The 24,447-nt window shown below is 39.1% G+C and overlaps 1 protein-coding gene across 4 annotated transcripts in view; it reads left to right on the top strand.

The window, feature by feature from the left end:
- The window catches only part of DIP2C (disco interacting protein 2 homolog C), a 319,556-nt gene that overhangs the window by 287,736 nt on the left and 7,373 nt on the right, over window positions 1–24,447 (top strand). For 2 of the 4 annotated variants that reach the window (XM_061468029.1, XM_061468031.1), the window contains 6 exons: window positions 1,389–1,418; window positions 3,071–3,132; window positions 20,211–20,268; window positions 20,799–20,873; window positions 22,039–22,213; window positions 24,029–24,152. In XM_061468029.1, the coding sequence (XP_061324013.1) occupies window positions 1,389–1,418; window positions 3,071–3,132; window positions 20,211–20,268; window positions 20,799–20,873; window positions 22,039–22,213; window positions 24,029–24,152 (524 nt within the window). The remainder of the gene's footprint in view (window positions 1–1,388; window positions 1,419–3,070; window positions 3,133–20,210; window positions 20,269–20,798; window positions 20,874–22,038; window positions 22,214–24,028; window positions 24,153–24,447) is intronic. The other 2 variants (XM_061468032.1, XM_061468030.1) reach the window with 1 other exon arrangement.

Genomic DNA, 24,447 nt, shown 5'->3' with positions numbered 1-24,447 from the left:
TTTTTTCCTGTTACCAGCATTACAGATGCTCTCTATCTGTGTCTCACAAAATAAATGTGCACAGACAAATTGGGTCAGTCACTCTGGTCTTGGCTAAGACTCTGCTTCTTTAGAAATGCTTTCAGAGTATCTCAGCTGCAGTTGGCTGCAGAAGGATGCTGCTGAGACTTCAGCTGCTGTTTCTCAAGCTCTTCTTTAGTCAAAAGCCATATGAGGCTCTGGTATTTTCAAAGTCTTCTGTGGACCTGCAGTATAGTCACAAGCAATGAATTATGTAACTGGTGGATTTCAGCAATTCTCCTGCTTTCTTGCAGTTACACTGCAGTGTTCAAGCTGGATTATTAGTAATATTTCTATTTGGGGCAGCAATGTAATAATTCATCCTATTTTTTTAAATGCTTCATTTCCCCGTGCATCCAAAATAAACCTGGTTTAGGATGCTCTGTGGCAGCTTCATGTAGTCTTTACCTTTGCTGGAATTCAGAAGGTTGATGAGAGGGATGTGGGACACAGTGCTCTCAGCTGTTTATTTTGACAAGATGCAGGGTAAGTCCCACTGCAGCCATCTCATGTTAGATGCTCCATGTGACAGTAGCAGCTTAGGACTAGTCACCACTGTGTTTTACCTTTGCTGTGTTACTGGTCGTGGTGGTGAACTCATGGGGCTTTATCAGCTTTTACTTTTACTGTTGTTTATATGTATTACTCTGTTTACCATAGCAAATAGACTAAGAATGAAGAATTACTGAACTGTGAAGTTTAGTTATGGTCTTCTAGTGATTAGGTTGTGAATGAAGTCTTGATTTTATTTCACTTTAGGAACAGGTTAATCTATATAAAACAATGTGCAAGTATCTCTCTCTGTTGTATACTAAATATTTTTTTCCCAAAAACTAGAGAGCTTAGTTTTCATTTCCAGAGGACATCACTCACAAACTTCTTATTGTAGTGAAATGGCAGACCTGGAACCCTTGTCTCAACGGATGTGCATTAAAGTATCAGGGCCTTAATGTTTACTGACTTCTTCACCGAAACCAAAGAAAAAATCAGTCTGCTAGGCACGTTTTCCACTAACAATGTTGTCTGTAGTGTCCTAAAACCATTGAAGTCTGTTTGTCCAAGGTTAGCAGTCTACAGCTGTCTCTTCTGTTGCTCTACTAAAATGTTGACACCTCATTTTTTACTTTTTTTAACCTTTAATGGTATAATGGTTAATTTGTAAGATTCCTGTATTTGACATTGTTTTTCTTTTTATTTTACTCCCTGCTTTTTGCATTTTCCTCTTTTTTTTTCCTCCCACCTTTCATTCCCATTTCTTTATTATTATTTTTGTCTTGTGTTACCTTCTTTCTTTCTCTCCCTCATCCCTGCTATTCCTGCTGCTATAGCCTCACAGGCTGGGGAAGCTGGCCGAGCAGGTAGGGGATTTTCATGTTCCCTCAATACCCACCTATCAGCTTCCAACAGTGGGACAGACTAGAAATTGAGTCTGGAGATTTGGGGATTTTCAGATCCTTCTATGAAATTATAAGCAAGTCCAGTATAGCTTTACATGGATGCAGATTTCATCAAGGCTGTCTGTTGTAACTATTTCATTCACACTGAAAATAACAAATGCCATAGTGATTGTCCTTGATTTTCAAACTTGACTGTTTCCATTGTTTTATAAATCAATTCAGGTTTGGTTTTATTTTTAAAGATAACCAATTTTCCCTTGATTTTGGTTTGTTTGGGTCTTTTTTTTTTTAACATTGGGTATATTTCAAATAAGTTCTCCACTCAGCACTAGTCTGTTACACTGCTGAGTTTAATAGTAGACTGAAAATCGTGTCGTTAATAGCTAGAGAGGTTGTTGTATCTTGTATTGTGTATAACAAGCTAAAGAGGCTAACATGCATGTGCAGCTCTATTACTCTTTTTCTCTTCTGGTGGTGGGTCGCTATCAGTAACTGTACTATAAGTACCAGCTGGAAGTGGTAACTCTTTTCCCCTTTAGATACAGGAACTCCATCACAAATTGTGGAACTACCAATCAGTATTGCAGAAATGTAATATTTATCTCTAGCCATTCCTAATGCGAAGAATTATGCTCTGTAATATACCCAAGACAGAACAGAAATCACTAGGAGTTGATGTTGCCTGCCGTTTTGAATAGTAAATATCTAAATAACTGATAAAGGAGTTCCTGCACCTCTAGATTATCAGGTTTAGGTGAATTTATCTGCTGAAAACAAACAGTCCAGTCTTCCAAAAGATGAAGTTGTGCTTTTCTTATAGCTTTCTGCTTAGCAGTGACACGAGGTGTGCAGCAGAGAAGAGCCCTAGACTAGAGCATTGAGAATTCACAGGATGTTCAGTGCTGATGAGTTTGAAGTTTCAGCTAAGGAAGATCACTGCAGGTTACAAAACTGCACCAAAGCTGTGGGTGGAAAGGCCTGAAAGACTGTATCATCTCTGCATGAAGGGAAACTAAAATTAGTCTACTGCTTTTCAACTAAATATTGTGACATAAAGCAAGGATTTAAATTATGCAGTGGAAGACTGAAAAGGAACAGAATTGCTTACAGACCTTCAGTCCTCATTGGTTCATGTCATGCGTGCTACCTTTACTATCTTTAGCTTCAAGTATATTCTCTGTTGCATGTATGGAAGACTCAGTAAACCATGCTTCACATTCCTGACCATGTGCTTCTGCCATTAAACTGTGTCTTCTCAGCAATTTCTGCCTTCCTTTTTACGGCAGAACCTGTTTAACATTTTTTGTATGTACACACGTGCTGATTACTTGGCCTTTTATAGCAAATAAAACCTACATTGACATGTGTTTGGTTAAGTAGTATGGCCGTTTGCTGTTTTCTGAACCCTAAGGTAACAGGTACCTGACGGTAGGTATGTTTTCCAGTGCTTTCTGATTCTGTAAAGCTGAGCTTTGTTTGATGAATAGCTTAAATATAACTTGTCATTTGATTAGCATAATGAGATGTGAAATGAATGTTCAGTTATTTTGGGGGTAAAACTCTTTTATCCTCCTAGCCTTCAGGTTCTGATTAGCTGATGTTGTTGTTTACAGGGAACATCTGGACCAGATCCCACCACTGTGTATGTTGATATGAGGGCACTGAGGCATGACAGGTCAGAGCCACCTTTTTCTCTTACACACAATTAACAGTTTCTAGCAAGAAAGCTACTTCAGCACACCTCATAGTCATGAAAACCTGTGTACTCCTCCTAAATAATTTGTGCTAACTCCTACCAGTGAGCAGACAGACATTTTTATTGGTTGGTTAATTAATTTTACCACTGATAAAACTGAAGCATCTGACATCACCCACCACTGTGATGACTAACAAGATTTCCCTGCTTTTATTGCCCTCAGGATTTCATAACACTTGTATTCAGGTGGTGCAGGCCTAGACAGTCCCTAAGAAATGGAGACCTGGTGGGCCTCTTAGCTTCACAGAGTTCTTTCTGCTCAGTTGGCAAACAGCAGGGAGACCGTGGGGGGAATTTGCTTCAATTCTTAATGCTGCAGGACTAAGAGGGAATGGATCATTGGCTTCAGCCATTGTGAGCAACCACATTCTGTAAACGTGGGTACCTTCTAGTTCTGTTTTTCGTGTTGGATATATACAAGAAGCAAGAACTAAAATTTGTTACTAGCGTTATTAAGGAGACATCCGAAATCTTATGGTTGGAATGAAACTTGTGATTTTAGATGTAATTTTAGAAAATTCCCATGCACATGCGTTTCAGTTTTCCAATACTTTGGTTAAAAGGCTAGCAGGTAGTCTCTTTACAAAATTTTAACAAAACAATAGTTTCATTAACTCTGGAAGGAAAGGAGGAGGAGAGAGGTTGTTCTTTCTCTTTCACGCTTCTTAAAGGCTTAGCAAAGAATTTGTTGCCCTGAGGTGAATATGAATTTTGGCTATATCAAAGTGACCAGCTCAGCTTGCAGGATGCAGACCTCAGGGCATTGCAGGCCCAAATTATCCTCTGGATAGTTAAGTCAGATACACATACAGATATGTTCTTGTAGTACATGGAGTTTGTCAGATGGATGAAAGGAACTGCAAGACACTTGACTCTCTCAACATTTCTTTATTCCTTTTGCACATAGTTATCAACAGTAATGCTTATGTTTGGTCCATCCTTTGGGATACTACTGTCTGCGTAACCCAAACGTAGAAAATTTGGTCTTGCTGACCCAGCAACTGCAGTACTGTGTAGACACAGTCCATGCTCATACTCAACCCAGTGAAAAAAACGTGTTTTTGTAAAAAGGTCTAATGGTTATGTGAGCCTAACATCTCTGCACTGCACTTTTAAAAGGAGATTCCTTGAGAAATCGAAAATTCTGAATTTTTTATGTTGTAAAAAGGAAATTAGAAGTGAGGCATTTCTTTGCCTAATAGCAGAGCAAACACTGTGATCAGGGTAGGTCTCATCCATCCTGTGGATTCTTCTGCACTCCCTGGAAAGGCACACATACCACCAATGTATTGTAGTTACTGCAGACATGCACTAGCATGGGATGAATTGAATTTTAAGGTACTTTTCTTTCTGTCTTGATAAGGAAGGAACCTTTGGAAATCAAATGCTTACTTTTTAATAGACGCAGTAAACTGAGATTTATTTACCCATAGTGTTTGCTTTAATCTCAGAGTTCAGAAACGGTTGCAGTTAAGTTGAACACTATGTAGGTAGATCCATGTAAGCATCATTCAAGTGCAGAAGAAAGAGCTGATGAATCATTAAAACTACAGTTGTAGCTAAGGGGAAAGAAAAAAGCGGGTGTAGATTAATTCCTTATTTGGAATTATTTTTGCTGAGAGGAGAAGGAAATTTATAGAACATGCATTGGAAATGAAGTATATAGAAACATACATAGAAAGAGAACATAGAATTTACAGTTAGTTAATAAAAATTATAAACAATAAAAATAAATTTGTATGTATTTATATAGAGGAAATAAGATCTACTGTTTATAAAAGCTGCATAAACCATGGGTATACTATTTCTCTGCCTTTAGCATGTCATTGAGAAGTAAGCATCGTTATTGAGATCAGACTTTGCAGTATATTAATTTATATTTAGTGACTAGTTATACAGAACATGAAATATGATCTTTAGAGTTGGCTTCTCAGATTGTGGTAATGTAGATTTTAATTTGATGGATTAAAGCTGTGCTTCATTTACTCAGTCCTGTGGAATTCAGAATTAGATTCATGGGTCATAAATTAGGAGAGAAAACAACTTTATTTGACATAGTCTCTTCACACTTGCTGTTTCTAACCATTTTAGTGGAACTGAATGTCACTATTGCTTAACAGTAACTGACAAATTGCTGTACATAGATGCGAGACTGTGTAGTAACAACCCACCAAGTCTTTGCAGGTCAGCCAGTCCCCCAGCAATCTGAAAAGTTTACTCTGTACATTTAATGTGAGAAGTTTTTTCACATTTTCTCGTTCAGAGGTTATTTTCCAGAATCTGAAAAAGACTGAACTTTTTTTCCTTGACATGATAACACTTTCTAGTTCCTACAAAAAGCAGCTGTAGTTCATCTCTTTGAGACTATTCAAGTCCTATTCACATCTATAGAAATTCATTATCAGGTTTAATATATCATTTCAGCTCATCTGGTAATTATATGTTTGCATACTTCAAAGCTTAGGAAAATGTCATCATTTGATGGGAGTTTAGATCAAAATACGTGCAGTCTGGGTAGAGATCTAGGGGTGGTCCATCAACCAAACCAGGTATTTTCTCCCAGCTCTCACTGAATTTGGATGTTTTGCTCTTTAGGTCGGGTTGGAAGTTCTCAAACACTTTATTTGTGCCTCTGTGTGGTTTTGACCACCAGTCCATTGGTATAGCTGCTGGGACTCTGCAGCTCTGGCCATAGTTGCCAGCCGAGGGAAATGGCTGGGACTAGGCTCACCTGGAGGGCAAGAAACTTGTACCAAGGGGTACAACTACTCAGTCAGTGGCTGGCATCAGTTATGTTAATGGAAAAAGGCTTGATTGCCTAGCTGTGATCATCTACTGGAGTATGGGAGCTATTCCAGCAGGGTCTCCCATAGAGCTCATGTTGTATTTACTAGCAGTAATGAGATGTCCCAGGCACCCTGTGCTGTCCCAGCTGGCATTAGAGCCTCTTTTGGAAGCCGAGTAACAGCTAACCTAATGGCAAGACTGTACAGCTTTGGCTTGCTGTTGGTAGCAATACATCAGTATTGTTGTACTCAGCATCTCATTGATTTTCTAAGAATCAGTGTCCTCAGGGTGGCCAAGAAAGGGTGAGCAAAGACAGGCAAGTCCCACGTGAGCTGTTTAATGAAAAACCAGGAGAAGACTCCTGAGTTAGCTCCAAGTGGCTGATACACCCCTGCACTGCAGTGCAATGTAGTTTAGAGAGGTTAACTCAGATCCAAAAGGAAAAATACATGGATTAATGCTTCACCACGCATGAGCTGTTCTCGCAGCAGGCTGCAATGGTACAGCACGGCTGCTGACTCACTGTACAGCTCAGGTCACATAAATGTGCCCGCACACATCTTCAGGGAGGGCAGATGCAACAAAACTCCCTGTTGGGTTGTTGGCTGCATCTCTGTGCTGCTATCTCTGGGAAAAACAACTTTACACACACACAAAATAAAAAGAAAAATAAATAGGAGAAATAGGTTATCATTCATATTCTTATCCCGCTGTCTCAACTGCTGGTTTTCACATCACTCCATCATCATTTTAGACCAGTCATGTTCTCCTCAGAAAGCTTTTCAGGTGGTTAAGCACAAGATGCCTAAATACGCTAAAACCTGAGAGGTGCTTGGAAGATAAAAAAGAGAGAGATACTTTTCTCATCACGCCAAAACACCATATACATGAAAGATGTTGGCTTTTATAACACTTGCATGCTTTTGTAGCAGTAGAGATGTAAATTTAAAGCCCAAGCATCCCTTTTAACCAGGGTGTTCTAAAACAATATAGACATGTATTTATAATATTAAAAATGTCCAACAAAAAATACATCAATGATATTAGCATAAAAATTTCAGAGCCTCCTCATCCTTAAGAGCATTATTTCTTGATGCAAAAATAATTTATTGGCAAAACAAGCTGCTTTATCAAACTGAGAATGGACCTCATATATTCAAATTAAATCTGCCTTTCACATAGGGCAAAAATATTTTTTGAGTGTTTGAAGAACAGGTCAGTTTGGATTTTCAAATGTTTCAATATATTTGTGAGTATTCTAAAACATACTTTTCTCTTAGAATCATTCAAAACTGTTTTCAAAATGTTACTGCTTTAACCTGCTAAACTTTGGAATTACCTTGTATTTGTAACTATGTTGGTATGAATAAGAAATAAAATACCATGAAAAATGTGGAAATATTCTGACTGCTTTGGATTTGTACGCTGCTTGTTAATACAGGAACCACCTGAGGGATCGATCCATCTGGTGATGGCTGAGAGAGATCATTGATCTTCTCTTAAAGTTGAAACTTCCTGCAAATCCTGTAGATAAACATTCCCTTGTGTCCCACAGTCTTTTCTATAGCAAAACCTCATCCCTTGTATCCTAATGTTGTGTTCTATATCAGAACCTTATCCAGAGTTTATTTTAAAAAGACAAATTAAAAGGAAACAAATCCATTGCAGTCTATGTCTACCCTCAAAAGCCAGTAAAAATGTCAACAGTCATCTTGTTCAGTAGCAGGTAGTGACAACTTACAAGCTGTGATGGGGTAGAGACTTTGACTTCTAGGGGAGAGAAACACTAATCAAGTCACACATGTATTGATGAAGCTTTTTATAGTATTTTGCATGCATTTGCAACAGACAGTTTCCTCTTATTTTGACTACAAATTTTATTTAATCTGATTATTGAGCTACATGCATATTTTGTACAAAACTGGGCAAGAATGAAGACTTTGAGCCACTGCTAGTAAACACTGTTCTCAGTTTTATTTGATAGCATCTCTAGTTTCATATATGCAGGTATCCTTACCTATCATATCCTTCTGATTCTGTCTTTAAATTCCAGTATTCCCTTTGGTGAAATAATAGGTGCATTAAACGATCATTTAAATTATTCAATTCATCTAGTTAAGTCTGGGTTGTTGGTTTTTTTTTTCAGTAGGGATAGAAAAATGGAGAATTTAGTTTATTAAACCCTTTTGCAGCTCACTAAATTTCCTTTTCAGTTACATGTAATGATGAGCTGCTTGGGTGGTTTCTTGGTCACAGACATGGTGAGGCAGTTGGCAGCAAAAAGGGAGCCAAATCCAGATGTGGGCTATGACCAAATAGCTTAGAAGCACCATTAGAACCTATGTGGGTTCAAGTGACTGATTTGATAGTCTGGTTATCATTCAATGTGTTGCTTATATCCACAGTACCTCATTGAAATATTCCCACTCCATCTTCAGAACAATTACTTTAATCTTGTTACCCTCCGTGGGGTACAGATAGGTGTCTTCCCTTTATATGTAGTCACTGACATCTTCTTGGAGTGCAGCAAATTAACGTATCCCTTAAAAAAAGGTGACCTTTGAACATACTTATGTCATCAGGGGACTTAATTTCTTAGAAAGTCATTTGTATATTGTGCTAAATCTAATTTTGGGGGGGATTTGAGGGTATTCAGAGATCTTTGAACTTCCATCAGATTCGCTCAGACATTGTCTCCTTCACAGAGGTGATTTCAGAGGCTGGAAATTCTGAATCTCATTCCCCAAGAAAGCAAGGGAACACTTGTAGCATTTCAAAGATATGTGAAAACAGTTACTTAGGATTTATTTTTATGGATTTCTTATACACTGAGCCCAGTCTCAAATGCAGGTTTCTATCAAAAGGAATCAGTTAAGGCTTTGGCTTCATTTTAATGTATTCCAGCATTTCAGACATCACGCAGGAAAAAAAAATAGCCTTTTATTCTGGCTGTCAATTGTTTATCCTTCTCCTCCATATTTTACTGAAACGTTCATGTTGTGTATACATTGTTTTGGGTAATACCAAGCAACAAAGGCTCAGGAGCTTTTTTCCTAATTCTCAAATACTTCTACTCCATCTAGCTTGAAAAATACTCTTATTATAGGGTTACCAGCCAAAAGAACTATTTAGCTAAATTATTACCTAAGCTATAGCCACAGCAGTGCTCCATAGCACAATCACAGCATGGAAGATAACCATTTTGTAGTCACATAGTAGAGAAAAGAGACTGGGGGAGGGGGTGCAAAACATGTCAGAAGGAGACACACTAATGGCAAATGACAGTAAAATAGTTACCTTTTGTGAAACTTTAATTGATTAATCATACTTGAAAGCCATTTGCCAATGGTAGCAAAAGAGAAGCTTTGAAGAGGGCTCCCTGATGCGCTGGGGATCAGTGCTTTTTCCAGCTCTTGTAATAGTTTACAGCATACAGAGCCCAGTTGCAGGTTAAAGAAGACCCCAGTTTTCAATTACTCCCTCTGTGTGGGGTCCAAAGGGGTAATTAAAGTCTATTATTGCCCCATTTGACACCCAGCCACCTTTTGCCTTGCAAATAGATTCAGTAGGTAAAGTGTGTAGAGTATTTTGAGGTTTGAAGTGCTATATACCAGGTAAACTGTTCAAAACATAGACCTCACAAGTCATTGGCCTGAGAAAGCCACCAGTGCTTTATATTTAGTAAGCTCATTTGCAGATTGAATGGTCGAGTAATACCTCCAGCAGTGCCACTCCAGTCATCCCAAGCTTTGAGGATCTCATATGGGTAGCTCCAAGTCCAAGTTTCACACATCACATCTATGATGACCCATGCTTTTATTTTAAGACTGTTGCTTTAGCTGTTCGGGCTTTTTTCTGATGTCACAGAAAGGGATCTTTTCATGCAAAAATTTCACCCCTGTGAAGCCAGTAGAAAAGGAAACTCGGTTGAGAGAAGGAGGGGTTGAGGTCTGTAAAAGAAAACCTAGGTCCCTCAAAGTTTTAAGCATGTTGAGTAAAGATGCAGTTTGATTTTGAGGAGTCTTTGTAGAGATGTTTGGCTTTTAGGCATTTGCCTATTAACTGACAGAATCTCATTAGTGAGTTTAAGCTGACTGTCATGGCACTGGCAAAACCCTCCTTGTTTTTCTTTTCTTTTTTCTCTCAGGAGAAGATACAGCCTTGGCCTTTTAGTGGCATCACGTTTTGTTTCTGCCATGCAAACACTGCTGTCTTAAAAATCCCCTAGGTAGTGTTTCTGATCTACGGGAAACAAATCTCCCAGAGAGAAAAATTAATTTGGGCTGATAAGCATCATATCAATACTTCCAATTCTGACTTAGAGGAGAAGTCCGAGTCTGGCTAGAATGGAGGAAAGGTTCTCTCTTGCTATTCCTGCTTGCATCAGGGGACAAACCAAGAGACTTACTCAACCTCTGTGTGCTGGATTAGGAATAAAGCTGATAACCTAGGAAACTGAAGGGGAGCAGACATACTGCTTAAGTATAAGGATCCAGAGTTATAACAAAATTTGTAAATGTACTTATTGCAAGAGCTTTGCAAGATGCTTCATTTTTCCAGTCATAAAGCAAGGGCAGGAGAAAGGGACAAGCATCCAGTAACTTTTGATGGAAAGTCACCCCCTCTTGTCCCAATAAGTCTAGCTGTAAGACTAAACCAGCTGTAAGACTAAACTGCAAAGCAATTTCTGTGCTTTCTAAGGCAAGCTTGCTAGCTCCTGAAGTATTTCCTCCCTTGAAACAAGTCTATTTCTTCTTTGATAAAATAATCTTCAGGGGATCAGGATATTATGATTTTAGTAGAACAGGACAATAAGAGTTGGCTTTAAATGTAGTTTCAAAAGAGGATGTGGTGATTTAGCATACTTCAGCTACAAATCAAGAAATTCCAGTTATATTTCCCTGGAGGGCTAAGGGCAAAGAGAATACTCTCTTGTGTACCAAGTAAAACAAAGACAAAGAGAAACAAAAAGCCATAGCTTTCCAGGAAAGTAGGTGTACTGCAGTTGTACATTTGTGTACAACTGCAGTCAGTGTTTGCAAGTGCAATTTGCATGAGATTTTTCAAACATGAGTAAAAGAACTAGATGGAAAATGGTTCCACATTTGTTTGTTTTAACAAACCAGTTTTGAATTTCACAATAATATTCCAGGTTTTACACCAACATTTTTATTCCTGAAGGATGTCTTATGCTGTTAAAAAGAAAGGGATTCCCAATTTCAGAGTATACTGAGCTTCTTTGGTGTTACAGGTACTTCTTTTTCAGTCATACTCCTTACAGGAGATGGGAATTGATCAAGCAAGCTGTCCAGTCACATTTCAGAGGAAGATTTCTTGAAAATGTTTCTCTTTTTCCCTACAAGCCATACTTTTTACTTTTTCTCTCCCAGAGTTTACTGTGAGTCTAACCATTCAGTTACACAAATGTCTGAAAAGAACAGAACTTTCATTCTTCTGTGGTCTTCACAGATAAAATGCATGATGTATTTGATTTTTCCAGATGTTGTATTCTGAGGCGTAGTTTGCTTTGCTTCCTTCATTTTGGTATATACTACTAAGGGAGCACTGAGAAGAGATTCTTTAAAAATGCAAAGAGTGATCAGCATAGAATACATTTACTGATTCAGTAGTGGAGGGAAAAGTGCTGCTTTCCCATAGTGCTATCATAGAGTGCCTTTCACAACAGAGACACCCTTTGGAAAGGAAAATACTGAATACATAGAATCATAGAATCAACTAGGTTGGAAAAGACCTTTAAGATCATCAAATCCAGCCATTACCCCAGGACTGCCAAGACCACCACTAAACCATATCACTGAGGACCTCATCTACATGTTTTTTTTAACACTTCCTGGGATGGTGATTCCTCCACTTCCCTGAGAAGCCTGCTCCAATGCCTGACTATCCTCTCTGTGAAGAAATTCGTCCTAATATCCAATCTAAAAATTGGATGTTCATTGGAATTTTGGAGTGAGCCTTTGTAGCTTCTTCAGACCCAGCCACAGACTGAGGTGTGCTAGAAGAGATGGAACTTCCTAAGTGTTTTCCATCCCTCTTTTCTTTCCTCTCTTCTCTTGACAACCTTTACTGGAGGACATGGCCTTTCTTGTCCCACATGCTGACAGTTCTTTGTGAGAAATAATTCAGTGGAGGATGCTGTGCTGGTGGTTCCTCCTGCAAAATGGGCTGTCACCTCTGGGACCCACTCAGCTTTGCTAGCCTCAGGCTCTCGTTTGGCTCTTATTGTTAGTGGAGTCTCTGGCTGTAGGAATACTGAATGGTTAGAATTGGGAAGGATAGCTGTGAAAAGCAGTAAAAAAAGCATCCTATATTTATATAAGGATCCATCAGTAACTTGTTAGAGATGTGATATCCTCTTGAATGGCTCTCTTCAACAATTCTTAATACATTGCTACAAGCCTCACATATCCTTCTTAATGTTGCATATACTGAATGCGCCTGTTTGCAGAAGATGAAGTTATGTGAAGAGACTTGTGAAGCTCAGCCAGGCTTTGCAATAAGTCTCCTGTGCTACGGACAGTCCCTTTACAGTGCCTTCAGGCGTGCAAGGTGCTACTTGTGGCACTGCTGACCTTTTCTTCAGAGTGGTAACCTGCAGGTCTGATTCAGCTGAAAAAAATAGCTCTGCGTACTGAAGTTTTCCATGCACATGAAACATCCTTGGCGGTTGTTAAGGAGAGGGAACTTTCTGCAAGTTCTTCCCCAAAAATGCAGGGTGAGTCAGCTGATGGTGTGAATTTGGAAGGTTGTAGCAAGATAAGGGGGCAGGTGAAAGAGAATTGATTTCAGAAAATCCACCTTCAATTACATCGTGTGAATGTAGAATATGAATATTACATCGGGGAAGCTAAAATGATTTCCATCATTTGTTAACAACAGATAAGCTAATACAATTAGATGAGGATGTTTGCAGATCCCCAGTTTGTTGTAATGAAAGTTTTCGCCATGTGTGGAGTCTCTTTTTCTCAATTAGAACTGGGAAGATAAAGGGAAAAGCATATTGTATTAAACAGAATCATCGGATCACAATTGTGATTATGAAAAGTGTTGTAGAAACAATTAGTGATAAACACTGTGTCCTGAGAGGTTTGTGATCTAAATAAAAAGATAACAGCTGAGAGCAGCATTATGCCTGGTTTTGCTAATATGCAAAAAAAAAAAGGCACACATAAAGGTGATGCTCTGCGTGATGGAGCACAGTAGGTGGGAGGTATGGCCAGGAGGGAGACCAAATTCTCCAGAGTCCCAGTCCACTGTTTTCTCTTGAAATAGCTGTGTACTGTGCTTTAGAAGTCTGCAAAGTTAATTTAAACAAATTTAATGTAGTTCATGCATGGTGAAAGTTGAGCATTTTAAAGTACTCCAAGGTTGAAAACAGGCATAAACATGGCTTAGGTCTTTTGCATATTACCAGAGTCTTATGTGATAAGATTGATGTTACTCTTTTAATCTCTGAAGCTTTCAATATTCCCTTCCTGAACAAGAGTTCCTCTCTCATTTTGATCCTTTTGGAGCTCTCTTAAATTCTTTTGTTACCTTTTCTGCTTCTTTGTTCAGCCATCTGAAGGACTGGAAGTTCTTTGCTTTTGACTTCAGGGAATTTGGGACATGAAGTGTAATTTAGGTTTATAGTTAAAAAAAGTCATTATATTAAAGGAAGTGATTTAGTGCTAATTCTTTAACTGAACTTGTTGATTATTGAATCAACGGGATTAAAATATATCCTAGACATACAGAAGATTTAATGGTTGTTCATTGTGTTGGCTAAAGTTTGCCTCAGTCCAGAAGTCCCTTTTTCGTTGTCAGTTGCATTTATCCATTATCTGAATTTGTCATGTGATGGGAGAAAAACTGCTCTGAGGACACCAGAGTGATGCAGGGAAGACTTCTTCATTATCTAGATTTTCCCTTCAGCCTATGTGTTCAGCTATGCAGTTTTCCTGCTTTTCTGATTTGGTTATTTGAACTGGGTATATGATTTTGTGAGGCAGAGCTTGTGTTCTTTGATCCATATTTCCATTTTGGTTAGAATGATCTCCTTAACTTGTAAGTTCTGGAATAGTTCATGTAGAAATATTTTATTATTTGAATAAAGAGAAGATGCACTGGAAGTCTTGAGTGTCAGAGTGCAGGATCCCACCATTACCTGCAGTGCCTATCTTTACCCTATCTGTAGAAGATCAGAGCAGGCTGCATTAGCTCTTTCCCACCACCAGGCACCTTCTTAATGTTAGACAGTGATACCTATGTGAAAGGTGTTGATGGTGGCAATGCCATTTGAGTCACAATTGTGAAATCACTGTGCTGTGGATATAGCTACACAAAAGCCTGTGTGATCTCTGTCATTATATGGTTTACAATTAGGTTTTGGTTAAAATTTCTAATGGTTTAGGTGATTGTCTTTTTTCACCAGAAAAAGACTGCTCTCTTGAAATCAAAAGAGTCAGTTTTGAAAGATCTTTTCCAGCTCAAGGAAAATTAAGGTGGAAGTCTCAAAGTGGTCAAAATGCCCTACTTTAACTTTGGAATTTTTGGTCATGATGTGGTTAAAACATTTTCATTTTGGAGAGTTATGTATCTGAGATTTCAAAACAAACCAGCCTGAAATGCTAGAGATCAATAACCTCTTTTTCTGACCTGCAGCATTGTTTTCAGATTCCATTTACAGCTTATTTCCATATTTCTCTTCCTTTTTCATGTTTCAGTTCCAGTTTAATATACAAAAATTTTCAGAACATCAATTTTTTGTGGGTAAGAAAATATCTACTTTTCCCCCAAAGCTCAGCTTCTAATGTAAGATGGCAATCAGCAGGAAAACTTAAGAAACCAAAAAGACCATAGGCTGTTTCTTTCTGACACAGAAAGGCTATAGACAAGGAGGGGCCTTACCTACAATGAATTTTTGGTACATATTAGGTTATATGTGCATCACATCCTATCTGATTTACTCTAGTTTTATCCCTGAAGGTTTGCAAGAGTGGCAGCATCCCAAAACAAATACTGAAATCAGTGTGCAAATAGCTAGTATTAAAAAAAAAACATACCAACGCTGGACTTCCAGGCTGGCAAAGTGGCGTGGTGTGAGAACAGACCACTCAAGATAGGAGGAACGGTTGGCAGGGTGGAAAGGGAAATGAGAGTTTGAGATGATGGAAGGTGCAGTGCTTCACTGCTGCCCAAGCCTGGATTGCAGGAGCAGATGCTGTCACACTGGCAAGGAGGAGGGCAATTGCCATGGCTCAGCTTGTGAGAATGGCTATAAAGGAATGAAAAATGTTCCAATATGTGGGTTTGGGGAAGTGTTAGGGTAAAAGGCAAACATCTTAGCTGAGTAATATTTAAAATGAGACAGTGGGAAAAAACTCCTTTGAATTGGATGTGGAGAGCTAGTTAGAAATAACAAGAGGAAGCTAAGAATGGTTTGTGCCATGCATTGCAGAGCAAAAAGGTTCCTGTGTATGAAATATGTTCCGCTGAGAAATAAACTCTGAAGGGAAGTGGAAGAAGCCCCATCATTTGAAATACTATAACCGGAGTAGACAAAGCACTTGAAAGTGCACTGCAGGGAACAGTCTTTCTTTGGCAGGGAGCAAGACTTGGATGACCTTATAGCTTCTTTCCATCTCTATTAGAATCACAGAATCCAAAGTCTTTCTCAAAGCAACAGCACAGCCAGCTTTGAAGGTTTGCCCAGTTTTGGCATCGTAACATTGGTTAATACCACTCCACACGCTCCGGCCCCTGCAGATTCCCAAAGCAATAGTAAATAGCTCTGCTGACAAACTCTCTGATTAGTGTGAAATACTGGCATGCTGTGGAATGTAATTTGGAGAAGTTTCATCACCAAATGGACCAGATCTGAAAAGGAGCATAAACAAAATTTGCAGTTTCATATAAGATAGTTGGTCAGAAAGACATTGTTAGTGTATTTCAGTATCTCCTTTGCTGCAGTGATTGCAATGCCCAGTTAGTTATACCTTGCCAGTTTTCATTCTGAAGTCAGATTTCAGTCCTATGTTTCTATAGTGTTCAATTTAAAGGAGGTGAAATCAGTCCAATGCATTAAATTGTAACAAGGAAAGAAGTTCAGCACATGCTGATGTTGTAGCTGCATTCCTTATTAAATCCCAGTAGCCAGACTTTGAAACGTAGGCAGCTTTCTCAACTGTACAGCTCCTGTTAGACATTTTTTTTAAGAAAGAAAGACTTAATTCTTAGGAACAAGTGAAAAAAAAATAAACCCAAAAAGTTACACTGTCCTATATTATACTGTGTAAAGGCTACAGATTCGTTGTGTGTTGTCATCGCTCATAGCTTTGTGTCAGTGCAATGGTTCTTAAACATCTGCCTCTCCCCTCAGGTGAGACTTTTTGGTGGGAGAGAAGCTCTGTGTTTGCTCTACATTGGGTCACTCATTTCTGTTTTCCCTCTCAGCTTGGCTGCAAACCACCAGAAGGTGAAAATGTAGCTTTCCCACCCCAGGGCGGCATTTTTCTCCCATCCACTTGATTTTCAGGCTCTTTGCCCAGGCTGGCTCTCCTGCCATGATCTCCTCTGCCCTTCCCAGCAAGACTTGAAGGCAGCAGAAAGCAGCAGGAAGGCTCTGTGCTCACTTTGTGTGACACTGTTTTCACTCCCAACAAAAAATGGCTGGAGCACTGCAAACAAACAGGACTTGTCCTTTCTAGACCTCTGCTGTCTGGGAGCATGTTAGGATTATTTGGGAATGTGGAGAACGTTTACCAACATTGTCATAAGAAGACTTTATTCTCAAAGGGTCAGAAGGGCCCTATGCTCTGCCTTTTTGCCTTTCCTGCCAGACCAGCCTTGATAGTGATGCTGCTCACTTGAGAGGGAAGTAAAGAAGTTTTCAATCATGTCTGTTTGTCAGTGGAAAAATGGAAATCTCTTGGGGAAGAGTGGGAACAATTGAATTTATTTTATTCTGAGGCACAGTAAAACTAATTTTAAAAATTATTATCTAATGTCCATAATTTATTCACAGTACTAGTCCCAGTAGAGTTAGTAAGACTATTACGCACTTAAAATTAACCATGCACACAGGAGTCGGAAACATCAGAATGTAATGTTTTACTTCACTTTTTGTAAATCTCTTTGTGGCACAATGTCTTTTATTATTTCAGAGCTGTTAAAGAGGTTTAACAGCATGTTCCCAAATGGATTGTGAGCTTAGCAGAAACTTTCTAAAAAGGAGCCCAAGTTCCTAGCGCTAACAGCGCCCTCACAGAAAACCTCCATGGAAATGCTGTTTCTATGTTTAGTGCACTGCCATGGTAAGTGGAGGAGTGTGAGGCAGAAAGCACAGAGTGGGAGAGGTTTGACACAATTGGAAACTGAGAAATTGCACCTTCTGGATCATCATGTGCTAAAAAATCAGGCAAGGTTAAAGAAAATAGGTGGAGAAGGGATCTAGAAGAATATGCTAGTGATAATAAGAACAAGGTGGGAAGCACAGTTGCTGAAAGCAATGAGGAAAGAGATTTTCAGATTTATGAATGTTGATTCATTTGCAGTAGTTTCTTCGTTGTCTATTGAATATATAGCTTTATATGTGATTTCTGCTAGGCCTGGCGTTCAGCAACACTTCACTGAGGCATGTCTTAATAACAGGATTGAGCAAAAGCCAGCAGTATCTCTGGGCAGCTGAACAGCTCTGACATACACTTCTCCTGCCCCAGAGGTTTTTTACTACTGGTATCCAGATAGAATTCTTTTTAAACCAATCTTAAATTCAAATAAAGTACTTCCTGACCTTTGTTACACCATCACTCTTAGCAATGCTTATGGCTCAAGTTTTTCCAGTTGTCCCTTTCTAAAGATTTTCTTTATTTGACAAATGTTGGTAAATAGTAAATAAAATCACTCTGTTAAAGGAGATATGAAGTGGTTAGAATGATGATTCAGCTACCTGTCTGCAAGTAGTTATCTAAAGACTGGAGATTTCAGTTTGGAAGAACTCAAAAGCATTTCTAGTTCTGCACTAACATGGGTTTTACAGAACAAAAATTTATATAAAAACGCAGAATGCAGGCATTATTAACAACTGATTTTTGCCATATTTGATTTTGTTTCCGTATGCAGGCATTTGTAAAGCCTGCGCTGCATACTCCTAAATACCTATGGTTTGTCTTGCCATTTAAACAGCAATGAAGTGTGGCTTATGTAGACATACCCCTTACAGACTAGCATTAATTTAGTCTTGCATGTACACCTTACAGTGAGGCTCCTGTGGCCTGGCTTTCTGCTGCCCTGTGTCTGTGTCCCTAGTTGAGCAGTTGGATGTTGTAGCTTCACTGCTTTTGCCGTGAACCCAGTGGTAGCCCTACAGATCTTCAGCTGGTGGGAGGCTCAACAGAAAATGTAGAAAACATTGGCGCGTGTGCACCCCTGTAAGACAGCAGAGGTTTAAGAAGGCAATACAGTGTAAAACAAGGACAGTGTAACATCAAAGGTAGCACACACAGAAGTGGTAATAAGTGCTTCAGGCTCTGTCTTGGGAGTTTTGTGGCAGTTGAACAAACGTTGGAAGGTGGTTTCTGTTATGTACCTTTCAGGAGAGCAGGTCAGGCTGCAGCTGCCTAACGGTGTCTGCACCAGGCAGTGCCCCTTGTGGGGCACTTTACATGCTGTCCCTCTCTTGCAAAAGCCGTCTGAAATTGCTGGGTTATTTGGGGTATATCTCTTTCTGTTAGTGCAAGGAAGTGATGTGCAATGCCTCAGGGCTTAGCCCTGCCCCGTTCATCAGTGCTGAGAGACTTCCCAGAACCACAGATAAAACACTGCTCTTTTTTCCTGCCGTGACCTCGACAGTGCCAGCTTTTATAGAAGACTTTTGGAGCAAAGAAATAGTAAAAAAAAAAAAAAATAAAAAAAAGCTACCTTTTTCCATCTTCTTTATGTTTAGGGGCTGAACTTGCCAAAGCTTTGTTCTTCTCCAAAGGGACCTCTGGCTGAGGTCTCTGTGTCTCATCCCTCCTTTCCCAAATGGAGCACTGCGGTACTCTGTCTATAAAAAGACCTCAAAACAGTCCCAAAAAGATCTATTGTGACTGCTTCTAACAGAGTGCAGTTTATGATCAGTTTAACCAGATCCAGTTCTCCACCCATCTACTCCTAACTGTGTCTTCCTCTCTTACAGTGTTTGACCTTTACCTTTTACGGGTTTGGTTTTTAGGCAGCTTGTGATGGGGTTCTTTTCGAACCACAGAGCTGAGGGGAGGAAAGAGGTAAGAACAGCTCCTTTGCCAGAAGTCCAGATTTAGCTTGGTTAAGTGGATTATGAAAAACTGTTGAGGGGTGGGAAGTTTAAGGTTTTCATGGGCTGTTAGGACTTTTAAGTTATCTCACTTAGGATACAGTAATGCCTAGATGCTAGCAAATTTTCTTCAGCAATTACTGGCTGAGATCATCAGCTATTTTAGGTCTTTAAAGTGTCTCTCATTCTAATCTGCTGAGTACTTTTCCAAGGTTAAATGAGGGATTTCCTTCCAGACCATCATACCACTGAAGGAGAGCTGCCATTTCTGTGCCTTTAGTGGAAAAATAGGTTATCTAAGAAAGGAAGAGACTAGAAAGCCACATTCAGAGAAAGGGTCTGACCTCAGCAGTAATAAATGTTTTTCATTAAATTATTTCTTTTTAATATTAAAATGTTTATCTAACACTGTCCATTGAAAATAATTAAATGATTGCAAATGCAGAGGCCAGGTTATGAGTTGTTCAATATGATTTTGATTTTATCTGCTAGCTACTCGTGGAATGTGGTTGCTCACTCAGCTCACATGCTTTTGTGTCTGTGCCCTGGCATTTATGATGTTCCTGTGGGAAATTAATATTTTAGATCCCTCTTGTTGTGAGTAAATTTGTGCATGGAATTCCATTTACAAAAGTCTATCAAAAACAAATAAAAGGCACCAACTACGTTTGAAGAATTTAATATTTAAGGAAATGTCCACACACATCTTTTTTTCATTATTTTCCCAGCTGTAAGTCTTGATGAAGATTAAATATTGGGCTCGATTATGTTCTACAGGATATAAGCTTCATCTGTTCCAAAAATAACATTAATCTCTGCAATCATTAACCATTCCTTTTAGAAATAAATGTTAATGAAAAGCAAATAAACACAACCATGTATTCTGCATATTATCTTTGCATGTATTTTACAGAGTTCGTTTAGTCGAAAGAGGATCTCCACATAGTTTGCCCCTCATGGAGTCAGGAAAAGTAAGTACCAACAGGAGATTTGAATTTACCTTTTATGATAAATATTTTCAGTAAGTTTCCCTGGTTTTCATCCATTTTTACATGGATGTGTTGAGGAAGGCTTTATCAGCTGTCCAGATTGAAGACCTCTCCTTACTGTTGAGGTTACAGAATGATGGTGGTAATTGATGCATTACTGCTCTCTCAGAAGCTGTACCTCCCTCTTGTATGCAAAAAAGCATTTCTTTCTTTTATGCAAAAAGAAGGTATTTCATCCTCTGCATCTCACTCTTGAAGCAGACAACCAATGTGCCACTAGTGAATGCTGTTTTATGGATGTAGACCTCCCTCCACTGAGAACTGGTCTGAGATTACCCGTGCTGTATTCATAGGCTACTGATCATTTGTAAAGGGATTATCCCTGCTAGGTGGCATCACTGTGGGGACAGGGTGAGTACACAGGACCAGCCCGTGGACGTAGAAGAAAAGTAAGCATATGATTGCAAAAGCCACTGTGTGCTTTCTTACTGCCTCATGTTTTCTATCAATAGATCCTCCCAGGAGTACGTATAATTATTGCTAATCCAGAAACAAAGGGACCTTTAGGAGATTCCCATCTTGGTGAGGTGAGTCATGAAAACTTAACCTTTGTATGCTCTGAACTGAATTGCAGAGATAAAGCTCATCGTGTATGCCAGTGGCTTCCTGTAATATGTCTTGCCAGATGCCTGGGTAAGAAAATTGTGAATTCTGCAGGTCTTTACACTATATAAAGTATGTAGGATTATATTTGTATCATTAAGATTGTTAGTAACATACTTGATAAAAACTAATAATAGCTCAAGTTTGTTAAAAAAATTGAAATGAATCTGCATTTCTAACTGTATCTTCTACTTGTTGCTTCACTAATTCTGATGAAAACTTACATGATAAAATAAGTTTATTGATTAGCCTAATTTCAGCTAGATGGGTTTCTAGTGCTATTCTCTTTATAATCATTGTGCTTCAATGCACTCAAGTACTCTCATTAGCTGAGTTGAGCAAGGCTGTATGTTTTTCCATTTTATGTTCCTAGAGAGAGAAAAAAAATGAGATTTTCAATGAGCAATAAAAGATCTAATTAACAGAATTGAGAATTTGCTTAGTCATAATTAAAACCATGATCTGGGAGATTCATCTGTAAGATTTCGTTACTATGAAATTATGAAAATTTCCATGATGCCTTGAGTTAGGTGAAATGAATCTTTCTCCATAGGTGAAGGTCCCTGGCCTCGCCCATTAAAATAATCTTGTGTGTCTGGTGTTCATAGAGGATTTACTTTCTGCTGGAGTAAATAAACTGAACCAGGATGAGGGGACTGTGGAAAGAGCACTGTGGTCTATAGGCTCTTTTGAAAATTGCCATAACCAAGCAGACATCAGAGCTAGCAGAGCCATTCAAGGAGGCTGTGCAGGTCTTTGCCTAACCTGAGGCCAGAGGGCTGCAAGGCAGGTGTCCCTGCAATCATGAGTCCAGCATCCCTCTCCATCCCTCTCCATCCCTCTCCAGTCCCTGCAGTCATAAGTCCAGCATCCCTTTCCCCCAGGAACAGTCCTGCACTCTGACTTCAGCAAGGTTAGACTGAGGTCTCTGTGCCTAAAATTGGGTCAGCTACAGGTTCAGAAACAGTGTTAAAAGGCATTATAGTATTACCTAGCTATGACTAAAAATATTTGCATCTAGAATTTGCAATACTGCCTCTTTCTGGAAAGCTACTTTAATTAATACCAGTATCATTTCTTTGAACTTAGATATGGGTTCACAGCACTCACAATGCCAGTGGGTATTTTACCATCTATGGAGATGAGTCTTTGCAGTCAGATCATTTTAATTCAAGACTCAGTTTTGGAGACACACAGACTATTTGGGCTCGAACTGGCTATCTGGGATTCCTGAGACGAACAGAACTCACAGATGCAAATGGAGGTAAGAGTTTTCTTATCATCTGTGTCTGTCCATGTGATCTGGATTATTTTGAGGCTGACACTCTGTCTCTTGGCCTGCTCTACCCTATGTGTTCAATTTGTGAAACCCGTAGGACTGCAAAAAAGCCTCAGTTAAAGTAATCAGAAACTAAAAAAGAGGGCAAGATTTCCCTGCTGAAACAGTTGCTTTTCCTTTGCTGTACCTCAGGTGCTATAAATCCCCTCTACCACTGGCTTTTGGGCACTGTTAGTGTGCCAAGTGCTTTAGCTTTAAAAATATGAAATGCAGCTTAAAATGACATCATTTGCTCTTGAAGTCCTACCTGCAGGAACACATTTGTGCAGCTAGGAAAAGCTGTGTTGTGAGTCAGAGCCCAGTCCCTCCTGCGACAGCAACCTTCTTTGATAATTCCTCTGTTACAAACTTATTTACAGAAGCTGTCCATTTCTCAGATTTCCCTGTCTTTAAACCTGTGGGGATAATTACTGAAATGTAATGCGAACAGTAGCCTGCAGGAGAAGCTATGGGGGTTTTGGGGTTTCTGTTGGGAAGATACAGGGTCTCCTTGTTTTTATGACATTCCTTGTGTACACATGTAAGCAAACCAGCACCACCAGGCACAGAAAACTCTTTGGGAATATGTTACTTTCCTGTGATTTTTGCAGAGCACAGTGCCATGAATGGTGGCAGTCGAGGTTGCTGGCAAAATGCGGTTTCTAGCAACACCACAAGCACCTCTGTAAGTGATCCCAGGGCCCAGTATCCATGCAATTAGAATAGCAGCTACTCAGCCAAAGAGTGAATTCATCAAATCTGAAAGCTTTTTAGTAATCACTGTGGATTACGACTGCTGCCCATGTCCTTATGTTAGCATCTTCCTGAAGAGATTTGCTTTTGGTTGCGCAGGCTTTTTTCATTTCATAATGATAGCCTAGCCTTGAGAAAATTCAGGATTCTCTGAGGATATTGCAACTTAAGCATTGAAATGGCTTACATCTTCTCCGGGCAAAGAGATGCTAAGCCTCTGTTCTCACAGCTTCAGCTTCCAGTGCAAAAAGCCTTCTGTCTTTTATTACTGGTAGAGGTTATACTGCCATTACATTACCACCGTGCAACTATCTAAATTAATGTAAAAAGAGACAGTTATCTGCTTTTAAGTCTATTAGTGAATATTATTTCTTTATGGATAACATGCAGTCATTTATTATCAGCCTAATATATATTTTTAAGTGTAAGTTCAGCTTCTTTTATTTCTTGAGTCAATAAAAATTTGTACAAAAAGCATTATGCTCCAGAGCTTGCCATTTGACTGAGCTTTTTGCTATCAGAGTCCATATTCCTAGTTTATTGATAAACACTTTTGCAGTACAACTTAAGCATCAGTACTGACTATCTCAAAGCTACTGGAAGAATATCATCCATACTGTTAGGGTTCAGTCTATCCTTTCTCTGTCAAAAGAAAGAAAGAGAAACAAGGAGCCTATTGTCTAATTGGGGTGCCTTAAAACAGAATGAGTCTGTTCTGCATCCATGTGGGAGAAAAACAGGAATTCATGCCAGTCTTTGAATAAAGACTTCCACCTTTCTCTTCTTCAAGTGGGAACAGTGTTTCTGCCTTCCTTTCTTCTGCTTTCTGCTCTGCATTGCACTTCAGTAATGGAAAATTCTCATTAGTCTGAAAATCATTTGGGGTTTCAGAAATTTGAGGATAACTTACCAATGTTATACTTATTTTACTTATTTATTAACGTGAGCATTTGTATAATTTAATGTGCTGGAGAATAGAATCTTTTTTTTTTTTTTCCTTGCAACCAGAGCGCCATGATGCACTTTATGTTGTGGGTGCATTAGATGAAGCCATGGAGTTACGAGGGATGAGATACCATCCAATCGATATTGAAACCTCTGTAATTAGAGCACACAAGAGCATCACAGAATGGTAAGGATTATATAACACCAGGGCCCTTGTATCTATAATGTCAGGGGTTTTTTTTTCAGATATTGCAATTGAGCCAGGAAATGGCCTGTCAGGATGGTCACGAGATTTGTAACCCCACTGTAAATATGTCCTAAGGATTAAACTTTTCACAAACAGTTTTAATGGGAAAGGACTGTTTTCTGCTAAGATATTTCTGGGGTTTTGTGTGCGGTTTTAAGTACAAGTGAAGGATTAGACTTGCAGATTGAGAGACCCAAACAGCTCAGGTAGGTCAGTAGCTATTTCTTGGAGTTTG

Source organism: Pezoporus flaviventris, unplaced genomic scaffold (genome assembly GCF_033815535.1).
Source record: "Pezoporus flaviventris isolate CSIRO_AGI_PZ_B2104156 unplaced genomic scaffold, CSIRO_AGI_Pfla_v1 ptg000047l, whole genome shotgun sequence".
Classification (NCBI taxonomy): Eukaryota; Metazoa; Chordata; class Aves; order Psittaciformes; family Psittacidae; genus Pezoporus; species Pezoporus flaviventris.
This window is presented reverse-complemented; position numbering and strand designations above follow the sequence as displayed.